Consider the following 14,035-nt stretch of genomic DNA (forward strand, 5'->3'; position numbering starts at 1 on the left):
AAACAATGTCGTAGTGGCAGTGACATTAGATGTTTCTCTACCAACATCATCTTTTTAACAAAGAGAAAGCTTGGTTGAGTTTGGAACCTTCGAGTCTATAATTGTTCAGCAGTAGGAATTTGTGTTAGAAGATTCTCAAGAAAAAGAAAGAATGATTGAAGAGGCCAACAAATGCTGGATAATTGTGACCTACCAAAAGAAAAAATAGCCAATTCGGTTCTAAAAGAGCCCCGCTCTTACATGAATTATAGAAGAGGGAACAAGACCCAAAAGAATAAATGAAAGAAGAAAACTTGGAAGCCTAAGCTCATGTAGGAGGAAGACGAGGATTTTCATCGACTTTGGTGCCTAGTAACTTTGCAAACTTTCTTCCAACAAGATTTGGCTCGATCATTTAGATGAAGTTCTAGAAGTTATTGCATGTCACGATATCAAAACGAAGAAGGGTGAAAGCTATTGGGGTTGATGTCCTAATTCTTGTGGTCTTGTAGTTTGTAATTATATTGTACAAATGTTTTCTTTATCTAATAAAAAAAGTATATTATTTTATTTGACACTTAGTTGCATTAACCCACAACACCAACAAACTGATATCCAAGGTTATCTTATGTAACCTAAACATATATGTAGAGACATACAAATGGATCATGTTTAAGTGATAACCTAAACAATCTATAGTAGATGGATAATGTTGTTGGATACCTTATCCTAGTGTGACACAATATTCGACTCACTTTATAGTTGTTATAATTGTTCTAAAGTGCTACAAATGATATGATCTTGATAATTCATGTCAAAACCTTAGAGTGAGTGTATTCTATACAAAGAGTTTGTATAAGATCAAACCATAAAATGAATAGTCTCTCTTATTAATATCATTACTAGAAGAGACTACATTTCACTAGAATGACTAAGTGACTTGACCTGAATCCGAAGTGAGTTGTGAACTCTTACCTATAGAGGTGGTCCTTTGATCTACATGGGTGTGAGTGGTCTATGTCACCAACTCAATATGCCTACCATTTTGTGTTGGCTTTTTGGCCCTTAATCTCAAATTAATTTATTTTAATTATTCAATTAATTTATGTTTTGATGATAACAAATCTGACTTTTTTTATTGACAATTTTATTAATTTGAATAGACCATATCGTAGAGCTTGGAAAAATGATTCTAACGCCTCTTGAATCACCCAAATCGAAGTTCAAATGAAGAAAATATTGCTAAAAGAAGCTTAACGGAAAAATACCCGAGATGGTGACGTGGCGACCAAGCATTCAATTTGAACCAATTAGAGAAAGCCACTTGGAGCAATGAAGGAGTAACAAATGTGGCTTTTTGTTATGTTTTGTTGGCTTTTATAAAGAAAATGAATTTAAAAGGAAAATGATTTTAATATTATTATTTTTTCTTGTGTCTAACGGCTAGTTTTTTTAAAAGAGGGTGAAGTTGCTTTATTGATTTCTTTTTAAACAAAATATTTTGAAAAGACATATTATTATATTATTATTTGTATTGTGTCTAACGGCTAATTAAGTTTAAATCTCAACCATTCATTTTTCTTTTACTTATATCTAATGACCCAAATGATTTTGAATTTATCTTTCCTCTCTTTTTAAATACTTCACATTTACACAAGATCACAATATCTTTACAATCCTCAAGCAAAAAGCCAACATTGTTATTCTCTCTAAAGCTTCCAATTTTTATTCTTTTCATCTTATTCTTGAGAGCTTCTTATTGTATTGTGAGGATTAAATTTGTGAGCTTCAAATTGTATACTCACTCTTTTAGAGAGTTTTCTTTTGTGTGATTTAAAAATTTCATCATATTGTAACGGTTGGATCCTAACCCGTGGAAAGGATCGGGTTTGCTCTTGAACCCGAAAAAGGAGCAAGAATCGGTTCGGCTCAAATCCGTGGAAAGAGTCCAAAGAAGATTTTCAATCAAAATCCCAAGGGGTGCTTGGGAAAGTGGATGTAGGTTGAGTTTAACCGAACCACTATAAAATTACGGTGTCTTCTTCTCTAACTCTTTTCTAATTATTTTTTAATTTAATTTTAGTTACATATTCTTATTGGTTGAGTTTGATTGCATACTTCCATTCATATCTTTTTATCAATCTTGTTATTTAACAAAGTTTACAAAGTTCTTTATTTAAATTTTAGAAAATATCTAATTAGTTGATTTTACTTTTTATTTGTCAAAAAGTTTATTTAAACCCTATTCACCCCCCTCTAGGGTTGCCATACCGATCCAACATTTTGGAGATTCGTCTAATGTTGAGCTGGAAACACAACTACACAAGAAGGAACTCACTCGTATGAGTTTGATTCATATTAAAACTATAAGACATATGAGAGAATTAAACTATCAGTTATATTATGTACGATATAATATAAAGTTTATATTATATGAGATATAATATGGTTTAAATTTATATTAAGTTTAATTGAATTAATATAAATTGAATTAATAAAATAACTCCTCAAATAATTCCAAGGGGAGTTATTTCACATCAGCAGAGGGAGGATGCTCCATCTTTCATAAGGTGGTTAAGATATAGATAAAGATGGTGATTCTATATTTGTGATTTTTAATCACTCGACAAGATCTCTTTGAAAGTTCTCTCTAGAAAAAATAGAGAAAAATTTACTTCACCAAACAAAATCACAGAAGCTCACACATCTTTGAGATTCTTACTCTCTATGATTCTCACCTTAAGAATAACAAGGAAGACTCTAGTGGTAGTGTTCTTAGAATTGGGAATTTGCCTATTTGTGATGTGAATTAAATTTTTTTATCGTTATCCAAAGGAGAGGAATTTTGTGATGAAAGGAAACTCTACAAATGTTAGTTTTTCTTTTCTTCCTTCTTAGAAAAGCATGCTAATAGGTTTAAAATATAAACTTAATTTTTGTTCTTTGTATTTTGTGTTTTTTAAAAATTGAATTTCAATTGCATGATGTTCACAACTTCCACTATGAGAATTTCGTTCCTTTGAAAGTCTATTCAGGCTCATTAGAAGAGGAGGAAGTGTCAAAATACCTGCCAATGTTTAATGTAAACGATTTGTTATCACTTTCTCATGATACTAAGAGCATCCTTATTGATGCATTGTTAGATTAAGAAGCATCAAGTTCAAGTGCATGCTCTGACCTCTATGATGCGTGAGAGTACTTCTTGTTGTATGTCCATAGGCTTCTCAAATGTGGATCTGTTGTTGGGATCAAAACTTCATAATAAGCCCTTCTATGCTTTAGGATACGTTCGAGAACAAATGGTTTATCAAATTCTTATTGATAATGGATCAGTTATCGACATAATATTGAAGTCAACTACGAAGCAATTAGGCATCTTGATGGACAAACTCTCCAATAGAAAGTTGGTAATTCAAGTCTTCAACCAGGAAAGCCAAAGAGCGATAAACATGATATGCTTTGAACTCATCATTGGCGACCTAAAGGCCAACACATTGTTCATGTCATAGACTACAAGACTAATTATAAGTTGTTATTAGGTCATCTATGGATTCATGGGAAGTGGGGCGATAACTTTGACACTCCATCAATGCTTCAATGCAAGTTTTATAGAGATGACATAAAGAAGGTTGAAGTTGACTCTACCATATTCTCAAAAGCTGAGTCTCACATCACAGATGCAAAAATTTATTTGAAAAGTGATAATATCACAAAAGCTATGCATGTAGAAATCTCTCGTAGTCATGTGCTCGAGACTATGCAGAGTGTTCGACGCCCTAAAAAGGATACATTTTCAAAAAATAATCAAGTGAACTGCCACCAATCATTTTTATGGTATGATTGGACATCGAAATAAAAAATAAAATTGGTCTGCAAAAACTAGAGTTAGTTTGAGTGTCATTTGGGTACAAGGATGTGTTAACGCTCCACAACACCCGTTTAGAAAACAATGGTCAAATTTTCTATCTAGAATTGAATCATTATTTAAATAAAATTCATTTGAAAAAATAAATTGTTTAAAAGTATCTTATTTCATTACTTATCACTCTAATATTTGAAGCAATGATTTCAATAAAATAAGTGAAGAACATTCCATTAATTAGACCATGTCTTTGAATAAAGAATTTTTTTTAAAACATTGATTAGAATTTTTTTTCTTTCTTGAGATCAAATCTTAGACTCCCAAATATATCGATTTATCATCTCAGCCAATCTCCGACCACCACCTCCGGAGACTCCACCAGCGAATTGGCGACATCCAACTTCGACGACCATCGCCAACCAACATTTGGTCACTACTAATCAACCTTAATTTTTTTTAATAAAAACATTTTTAGTATATATAACAAACAAAAGAAACTTGTATATATAATTTTTTTTCAAAAAATAATAACAAGTTTGTGTTTTTATTATAAGAAGTTTTTTTTTTGTCAAAATGAGCTCAACTCAACTAATACCTATTTGTACTAGAGGATAAGAGGTTCGTGGTTCAATTCCTTTACCCCAAGTTGTATTACAATACCTTTGCAATAATTTTTTTTTTAATTTTTATCAAAAGTGTTTAAATAAAGATGAGTTTTTGAAAAACTTTTTTCATTCCAAATACACTTTTGGTTTAGTTATAATAATATTTTTTTAAAATATACTTTCTCATGCTTTTTTTTCCTTCTCGAGATTTTTTCTAAATTATTATTAGGTTATCTTTTTAAAATTTTTATTTTTTATTTTTTTAAATTAATGTTTTGTTTATTTTAGGGGATAGTGCTTAGGTTAACTTTCATAAATAGAATAAACAGAGAAATATTTACTTCTCGTGTCACAAATTGAAAAAGCCCATGGGATATTAGATTGTCAAACGTAAACGATCTTGTACAAAAATAACAAAATCTAAATGATCGTGTTTCAAATCTAAACGTTTGTGTACCAAACATAAACGATCGTGTATAAAAGAATTTTGAAAAAAATTGTTGAGATTTGGCTAGCGTAATTTAGACGATCAAATCTAAATGATCACATGTCAAATCTAAACGATCCTATACCAAAAAAATCTTTAGAAAATCATTTAGATTTGGCTACCCAAATCTAAATGATTGTATAGAAAATATAGTCAAATCTAAACGATTGTTTTCCAATATATTACATGCTGGATGCCAATAAATCACGAGACATTTTTGGTTTTTAGTATTTTCCATTGTATGTGTATGAACTTTTTTCGTTTTTAAAATTGTTCTATACCGTGTAAATATTTGGTTGCTTTGTTATATTTTTTTAAAAGACCCCTAATGCTTATATACACATATATATTAAATCAACAACATAATTAACAAGATTTATTAAAATCATATAACAATTTTTACGAGGGGCATTTTTTAAAATAGAAAAATAAATTAAAATATCTACAAGTTATAGCAAAATTTGAATTCTATTAATAATATTATTCTATCACTATAGCATATCAATGATTATCAGTGATAGAATTTGCTATAGATTATAGATATTTTGTAAAAATTTGTTATTTTTGAAAATTTTCCTTTTTATAAAAGAAGTTATATTATAAAATTTTATAACAAGTTAATCCCACTTACTAATAAACTAGTTTGTATGAATTGGGTGGAAGATATACTTTGAACTATGTTTTTTTAAAAATAGTATTTCATGTACCTAAATAAGTTGTTAAGAAATAATAGTATAAAAAAACATGATCTAAGATAACCAATGGATTAATTTTCATAAATGTAACAAAACACAAAAATATTTACAGCCCGTGTAATAAAAAGAAAAAGTCCATAAAGACAGTACAATATTTTCATATTTTTTCTTAATATTGCAGACAATTCGTCACTTTTTTTATTCTTTTTCTTTGTAATTTATTTATCTTCTCTTCCTAGATTTGTTCATCTTCTTTTTCCATATTTTTTTTCTTCTATTCTTAAACATTTATTCTTCTGTTCAAATCTCCTATTTCATCTTCACCATTTTCAACAATATTTTTTAAACTACTTCAATTTCCTTATATTTGAGAATATCAAGATCTTTTGAATATCATTTTGACATGATCTAAGCGATCGTTTATCATGGTCAACACAATCGTTTAGATTTGAAGCCATTTTTTCATCGTTTAAAAAGAACTACACGATCGTGCCAATATGTTTTAAACGATCACATACCATAGTCAACACGATCATTTTTCATGGCCAACACGATCGTTTACATTTGAAGCCATTTTCTCATAGTTTAAAATTGAGGAATTTTTCTCATTGTTAAAAAAAACTATGCGATCGTGTATCATGACCTAAATGATCGTAGATCATTCATTTAGATTGTAGTACATGATCGTTTAGAAGATGATTACTCACACGCACGTGTGTCGTGTGATTGTTAATCGCATGTTGATTGAGGTACTTTGAGTTTTTTCTGTTTTGAAATTGTTCTATATAGTGTAAATATTCTAATAGTTTGTTATATTTTCTAAACAACCCTTAACCAATATTTATTTAGTGCGATAATTTAAAATGACGCTTACAAAAATAACAAATAATAAAATTTATGTCACCACATTTTTTAAATTGCAAAAATAGCAAATAATAAAATCTATGTCACAACATTTTTTAAATTACAAAAATAGAAAATTTAAAAGCTTATAACCCTTTAGTCCTCCAATAATTCTCTGATAGCCATCCGCCAGATATCATTAATTACGTGACATATTTGTCTTGTTAATTACTTGAGTATAATTGTAACTGATGACCATTTTAACAATAATAATAGATGATATAACAACATTTAAAAAAAAATTGCAAATATAGCACAACTATCGCAGATAGACTTGTATTGCTGATATACTCATATGAGTCTATCAGTGATATATCAATATTTGCAACATGGTCTATCGGTGATAGACTTTTATCATTCATAGAATTTAAAATTTGTTGTTATATTTATAAAATTTTTAAAATATTAATGTATATATAATTATCTAATTGCTAAGTTTGGAACCGTCCGTAATTAGTTTGTCATTCCAACCTAATGACTCAAAGCTACTGGCCCGGGTGGGCTGAGGCAATAGAAGCCCAAAAGTTACGATTCCTCGTTGTGTTGTCGAACCTTTTCTGTTGCCGTTCGTATCTAACAACAATTCGAAGTGAAGAAATTCCAGTTCTCTGTCAAGAAATTCTTCTTCATGAAGCGACTGTCATGGTTCTTCTCCTGTGAACGTGTGAGTTTTATCTTTCATCTTTCCCGTATTTATTCTTTGCGATTTTCTTGACAATGTCCTACATTTATCTTCTTAATCAAAATGATAGCTGAATTCAGTGATCGTCTTTCTGTATGTTCATGTAGAGGCTTGGAAGTGTAAGAGGATATTCCGCCAGCACAAAGGAGCTACAAATTCATGGAATTAAGCATGCTATAGCCATTGCTTCTGGCAAAGGAGGTGTGGGCAAATCCACCACTGCAGGTACTTTCTTTTGCCTATGTTGCCTAATTCTTAATTTTTACATTTTTCGTTTAATTTTAGGTATGTTAACTCGAATCTTCACTTTTCGCAATTGTTGTCTACCTCTAACGTCCCTTTTGAGTTTAGTTGGTAAGAGTAATCCTGAATGATCATTTCAAAACTTTGATCACAAGTGGTTTTAGAAAAGGGATTTTGAATTGTTAGTTTGTTATTCTGACTTTTCTAATTGTCTGTCTTTATTGCTTGATGCTGATGTCTAGATTTCTAGTCTGTTATTGAGGCACTAATAAATCTTTTGTACTTATTACTATGTGGTGGTTGTTCTTATACAATTGGGTGGGTGGCAGTTAATTTGGCCGTTGCATTAGCAAACAAGTGTCAACTGAAGGTTGGATTACTTGATGCTGATGTCTATGGACCCAATGTTCCAATTATGATGAATATCCATCAAAAGCCAGATTTGACTGAAGGTACTTTATAACGTTTTGTACTTATATAAGTTGGTATAGCCAACAGTGGTATAGCTTAAGTGGCATAAAACATGTGCTCTCAACCAAGTGCTTAGGGATCAAATCCCTACATATCGTTGGACTAAAATGACGTATAAGTTCAGTTGTTACAGCACTCATTTGGTCCTGTTGCAAGGATTTGATCATGTTTTCTGTTTTCTGTTTTATGCCTGCCTGTTATCAAACTACCCTTAATTTAAGTGAATTAGCTTGTAACCTTCAATGGGGTTATGGATTTCTGAACTGGCCATTCTACTGTGGTCGACTTAATTTGGTTCAAGTTTGTTTCCATTTTAGATATTTGATGTCTGACGAAATTAAATGACCTTTATAGCACATAGGCACTAAACTTTGCATAAGGTTTTGATTGAAGTTTATTGTTATAGAATGGTAAACTTACTCCAAGTGAAATGTCAGGATAGCAATTCTTATCTCCCTATTGAACAAAGTTCTCCTATAGGTACCATTAGAGTCTCTTGTTAGAATTTGTATTTTCTCCATTTTATGTCGCATTTACGCTCTATTGCAATAATCCTACTGATCTCCAAGAAATTCTAGTTCCAATATTACATATGCCATCTCGTATGTCTTTTCTTGATTTCAAGAAAGTGTGCTTTCTTTAATTTCCCATGCCTGAAAATTCTGTTTACGTTAGAAAAATTATAGTCAGCCAGGCTAATCTCATTTTCCTTTTAGGCTTTGAATGTGATTCCTAGTGAACATCCCAATGTCCCTGTTTTAATTTTTTTGAAAGGATACAATACAATCATCCAATACTATATCTATTTATCGTTTGTCTTAAACAGATAGAAAAATGGTTCCTGTTGAGAACTATGGAGTTAAATGCATGTCAATGGGATTGCTTGTGGAAAACAATGCTGCTCTTGTGTGGAGGGGTCCTATGGTTTGTTTTCCCTGAACTTTCTGTTGAGTGTTCCTCCAGTATTTCAAGACAGTATGCTTTATTACTTCTTTTCTTTCTGATTGATAAGTTCTTCAATTTCTCGCCCCCCAAAGTGGCAATAGATATCCTATGACTGAAATTATAATTCATCCTTTCCATAAATATTCTAGTTAATCTCCCTGAGAGGAGGTTAAGTAAATGAATTATAAGGAAAGGGGATTACCTGCAGGACTGGCACATCATTATTTTGCCCACAGATCAAACTATGGCCGACACTGGAAGGAATGTGGTTCCTCTGGAAGAAGAAATGCTTTGGTAAACCCTTAAGAACTTGAAATATTTGGTGGTTAATCGCTAGCAAATTAAGTAGAGATAGGAGCGGATCTCTGGTTTGTCATGGCAAGTATTTGAAATTGCATTGTCGGCTTCCCCTCATTTCTGATTGTTCGCGCTCAAGGGTAACAACTTTATTTGGGGAGGTTGAGGATTAATGATTATTAAGTTTGTTGGGCTTTTCCCACTTGCTAATGCCCACATAATGAGTAGAGCCATTGCCTTTTACTGTAATCTTCAACTTTAAATTTTGGAAGTGTCTTAATGTTAGAGAATCACGGATTGCGCCATCCTCTCGACCATAAATTCAGAAGCATAATCGGTGTTCTTCCCAAAAATGAATACAAGCTTGATTACTCAAATTTTCAAGAATTTTATTGACGAAATCTCTTCCTTTCTAATTGTGCTTGTTAGTGATACATTATTAAATTTACCTTCACCCACTAGCCTAAGCTTTTGGATCAATTGGTGATTTAAAATAGTATAAGAGCAAGTTGCCCATGAAGGTCTTATGTTCATGCCCCTCCAATGTTATTTCCTCCCTAATTAGAATTGATTTTCACTTGTTGGGCCTTTCAAGTATTTCAAACCCACAGGTGAGGGGGAGTGTTAGTAATGTATCATTAAATTTACCTTCACCTGCTAGCTTAAGTTTTTGGGTCAATTGTTGATTTAAGAGTACTCTTCACTCAATCATTGCCATGTTAATTGGGAATCCAAATCCCTTTTTATATCCACGTATCTTTCTGTTGCTTTCCTTTTGGACGTTTCATACTATTGAGAAGATTGAAAGGTCATCCCAACATATCTCGTTGGAATATTCGTAATTTGTTTCTGTATACAAACTTCGGAGAATATTTATCATATTATTGTGCACTAAGAGTCAAGGAATCAATTGCATACCTCCTTCTCTTGTGCCTGCAGTAGTTGGTTCATTGTAGGCCACATAATCAGGTTGCCATTGGTGTGTCTTGCTGCTACTTCAAGGATTATATGGGTTCACCACCTGTATACTTGCACCTTTAGCCACCATAGTTTCACCTGGTTTTCTCCCGAGAATATTCATCCCACCAAGGTCATTTTTTTTAGGGAAATTGCACCAGATGGCAAACATTTAGAAAATAACAGCTCATGTCACCTCTTTTTTGTATATTGCGATTATGACAAATATGTCAAGTAATTAGTGATATCAGTCGACTATCAGAGGGTTATCGGCTTTTAAATTTGCAAGTGCCCTATTATCATGAGAAATTACTTTCATTCATGAATGAAAATACAGATGGGAGCAATAATGGCCAAAACCAAAGAAGTTGCATAATATTTCTCCAATTGGTTGTAAGAATTGAAAAAATAAGTATATTTGCACCATGTTGTGGCTAGGTAGATAGTTTGTTCCAAAAATGCTTCAAATGACTTCTTATCTTTGAAGATGCAGCTGTGTTGATTGTTTCCTTTTTTGTATTATTTTTTATTGTATTGGTTGTATTATATTTGTCAAATTTATTTTTTCCTTCTTTGAATGGGTTGTTCTTCTATTTAAGAAAACCCTTCTCTCTTTGTGAAATATACAACAAACTTACATTCTTTAGCAAGCTGTTTCTTTCTGTCCACATAGTCCATAAAAAAGCTAGAATTAGGTGAGACAACATAATCTTCTTGTGTCTATTAAAGGAGTGACCTGTGAGAACATATGGTGAAGAGGTTTTGGATGTCCTGTGGGAGGGGGATTGACCAGCCAAAGGTAGTGGTGATTTCCATCCAGAAGCGTTCAGCAAATTTACAATGAATGAAGAGATGGCTAGCAGTTTCGTTGTCCATGAAGCAGAGTTGACAGCATTGAGGGGATAATGCAATGTGTGGCGGTCGTCTCTGGATTTTATCATTAGTGCTGATGCTGTTGTGTCCAATTTCCATAAGAAGAATTTGACTTTTTTCGGATAGAAGTCAGTCCATATACCATTGACGAGGGAAGAATTGGTAGTTTCTCCATTGTTGTCAAGATCCATAGTAAGTGTCTTGGTGCAGAAAGTACTATTTTTGTCAAGATTCCAAATCCACCTGTCTCTAGAATGAGAAGGATTAACAGGCGCAAGGAGATTCATCAAAGCCAACGAATCTTCAAATTCTTCTTCTTTCAAGTTTCTCCTATAAGAGATATTCCATCTGTGTTGTTCTTCCCAGCAATTATTCACAGAAACAAGTTTGTTTATAGTTAGATTGTAAAGGTGAGGGAAGTTAGACGAGAGGGGGGCATTATTAATCCAACAATCATGCCAAAAGGATGTGTGGTTACCATTCCTCACCTGGATTGTAACTGTCCTTTATTAGGTCAAGCTGCTGAAGAATGGATCTCCATGGTCTTTTTATATTGTCGAGAAAGAAGAATCCAACCAATGGCATTTAAACCTTCTCTTAGAAAAATGGAACTTCAGGTCTCTTCCCTGTTACAATCTCCAGCAAGAGAACTTTAAAGCTATAAACGTTTAAACATTTGACTTCACTGGTGGAACTTTATGATTTTTGCCTTCTTGTTAATTGCTTGAAGAGCCTGAAATCGCTATGTAATTGTGTTCCACGCTGTTCTTTCTTTTGTGATCTTTGTAGTCTAGAGACATTTTTCGTATTTTTCTGAGAAGAATCCTAGATAATACGTTGTCAATCAGCCTTCGACAGTTTGACAAAACTTAAATGCTTGCTTCTCTTACTTGTACGCACAACCATGTACTTCAAGACTGATTAGAGAACAGTTTGTTTCCATCATTGAACTCTTTCCACATTTCTTTAAAACTTGACTAATTTCGCAGATTTCAAGTGCTCTAGACAAAATGACGAGGGGAGTTTCCTGGGGTGATCTTGATATTCTTGTCGTTGATATGCCTCCTGGTACGGGCGATGTTCAGATTACTATGTCACAGAGACTGTCGCTCTCTGGTAGGTAAAAATTTGTGGCTATACCCTTTTGCTCACTGGCAGGTTTCTCACTGACTTGTGTTTCTAATCCAAATCCTATCTGTATTAAGTTATCTCCACGTATGATGGTAAAAATATCACGGTTTCTCGTATATGATATACATTGTTATTTCACAAATTTATTTGTTTGTCACAACACTTAGAATTCATTTTCCTTGCTCTAGGTGCAGTGATTGTTTCAACGCCTCAGGATGTTGCATTAATGGATGCTCGTAGGGGAATTAAAATGTTCTCTAATGTCCATGTTCCGGTGTGAATTTCTCTTTGTTGTTATTTTGTTAGATTTCCAAACTATCCCGATTGTGAAGTCTTCTCCACTTTCAACATCCTATAAAGTAAAAAGTTTTTACATTCATGTGGTTAAGATGTTTATAGATAATCCATAGTGTTTACCATACTATTCTGTTCCCATGCATCCTCACAGTGATAAGAATTTGAGTATCAACTCTCTTCATTTTCACACACATTGCTAAGTTTTCTGAAAGAATCAGAATGTTATTGACTGCTGCTTTAGATTTTGGGAATTGTAGAGAACATGAGCTACTTTACATGTCCACATTGTGGCGAACACTCGTATATCTTTGGGAATGGAGGAAGTCGTAAGGCAGCTGATGAGATGTGTATCACATTTCTCGGTGAGGTAAGTGCTAATATAACCCATTTGAATTACTAATTCATGACCAATTATCTTGAGTTCCACATGATAATGTCATAAAGAATATACGAGTACTGGGGGTGGACACTAAAACCAACTGAACCAAACCAAAAAAATTGGTTTATACTGAATCATTGGTTTTATTCGATTTTGGCTAGAAAACTGAATCCACAGCTGAATTGAACATCTATGGCTCAATTCAGTTTGGCATATTATATTTTGAAAAAAATTCGTTCATTTCAATTCGATTGGGTCCCCAAATCGGATCGAACTGATCCATGAATGCCTCTAATGAGTACATGCATCATCAATGAAGAATTTCTACATGATTTCAGGTACCATTAGAAGAGAAGAATAGAAAATGTTGTGATGAAGGTATCCCTATTGTAATATCAGAGCCAAATTCCTTAGTTTCTATAGCATATGTGGAAATTGCCCAGAAGGTCATGACGCAAATTGAGGAAGTGGATAGACAAAAACTACTCCATCCAAAGGTTCAACTATAACCACACCATCCCCCCTTTGGGAGATTTGTTTTTCTTTTTGATAGAGGAATAGAACATAAAATATTCAAGTGAAGGAGTGTATGTGAATTGCCGCACTACTATGCTCATTTTCATTTCTTTTAAATAATTATATCAACATTCTTAATGAATGAGGTATGTATTTAGGTTTTTCTGCCCCCATTGATTGTTTGCTTGCTTGAACTACACTTGAAAGAGGTGATTTAAACTAGGTTAAAAGTGTTGATATAATTAGATTTATAGTTTTTTTTTTTTTTTTTGTCAACAAGTGATTTGAACATAATATTAGAGTAGAAAGTCATGTATTTAAAGCACATTTACTTCTCAATTAATATTGATTTTCACTTGTTGAATGTTCTTCAAATTTTTTGTATTAAAGTATTGATATAATTAAATTTACCATAATTCACCAACTTAAGCTTTTAGGTCAATCATAATTTAATAGATTAGAACTTAATTGCATGAGTGAAGGTTATTCTCGCATGAAAATCATTATGATGATCTTTAGACTTGAAATGTAATGGATTGAAAACTGGCAGGAAATAAATGGAGTCTAAAATGTTTACATGAGGGTCCATTGGAACAGGCTGCACGAATGTAACTGCTTCAAAGATCTCTTGTGCGATTAACTCTTTTTTCTCCCTATGCTTTAGCCTTTGCTCTTATCTCTCGGGGGAAAGGTCATATCTATCTTAGGGTTAA

General features: G+C 32.6%; 1 protein-coding gene across 2 annotated transcripts; it reads left to right on the top strand.

The window, feature by feature from the left end:
- The first annotated feature begins 7,035 nt into the window (after positions 1-7,035).
- Positions 7,036-13,544, top strand: LOC101219317 (iron-sulfur protein NUBPL). 2 transcript variants are annotated; one of them, XM_004140031.3, is made up of 8 exons: positions 7,036-7,195; positions 7,321-7,438; positions 7,786-7,908; positions 8,754-8,851; positions 11,989-12,115; positions 12,319-12,404; positions 12,669-12,794; positions 13,145-13,544. In XM_004140031.3, the coding sequence occupies exons 1-8, from the start codon at positions 7,160-7,162 to the stop codon at positions 13,313-13,315; spliced, it is 885 nt and encodes a 294-aa protein (XP_004140079.1). In that variant the 5' UTR covers positions 7,036-7,159; the 3' UTR covers positions 13,316-13,544. The 2 variants fall into 2 exon arrangements, with proteins under 2 accessions (XP_004140079.1, XP_031744071.1); XM_031888211.1 differs by lacking the exon at positions 12,319-12,404 and having other exon boundaries at positions 12,685-12,794.
- The last annotated feature ends 491 nt before the right edge of the window (positions 13,545-14,035 follow it).

The sequence above is a fragment of the Cucumis sativus genome, chromosome 6 (assembly GCF_000004075.3).
Source record: "Cucumis sativus cultivar 9930 chromosome 6, Cucumber_9930_V3, whole genome shotgun sequence".
NCBI classification, from domain to species: domain Eukaryota; kingdom Viridiplantae; phylum Streptophyta; class Magnoliopsida; order Cucurbitales; family Cucurbitaceae; genus Cucumis; species Cucumis sativus.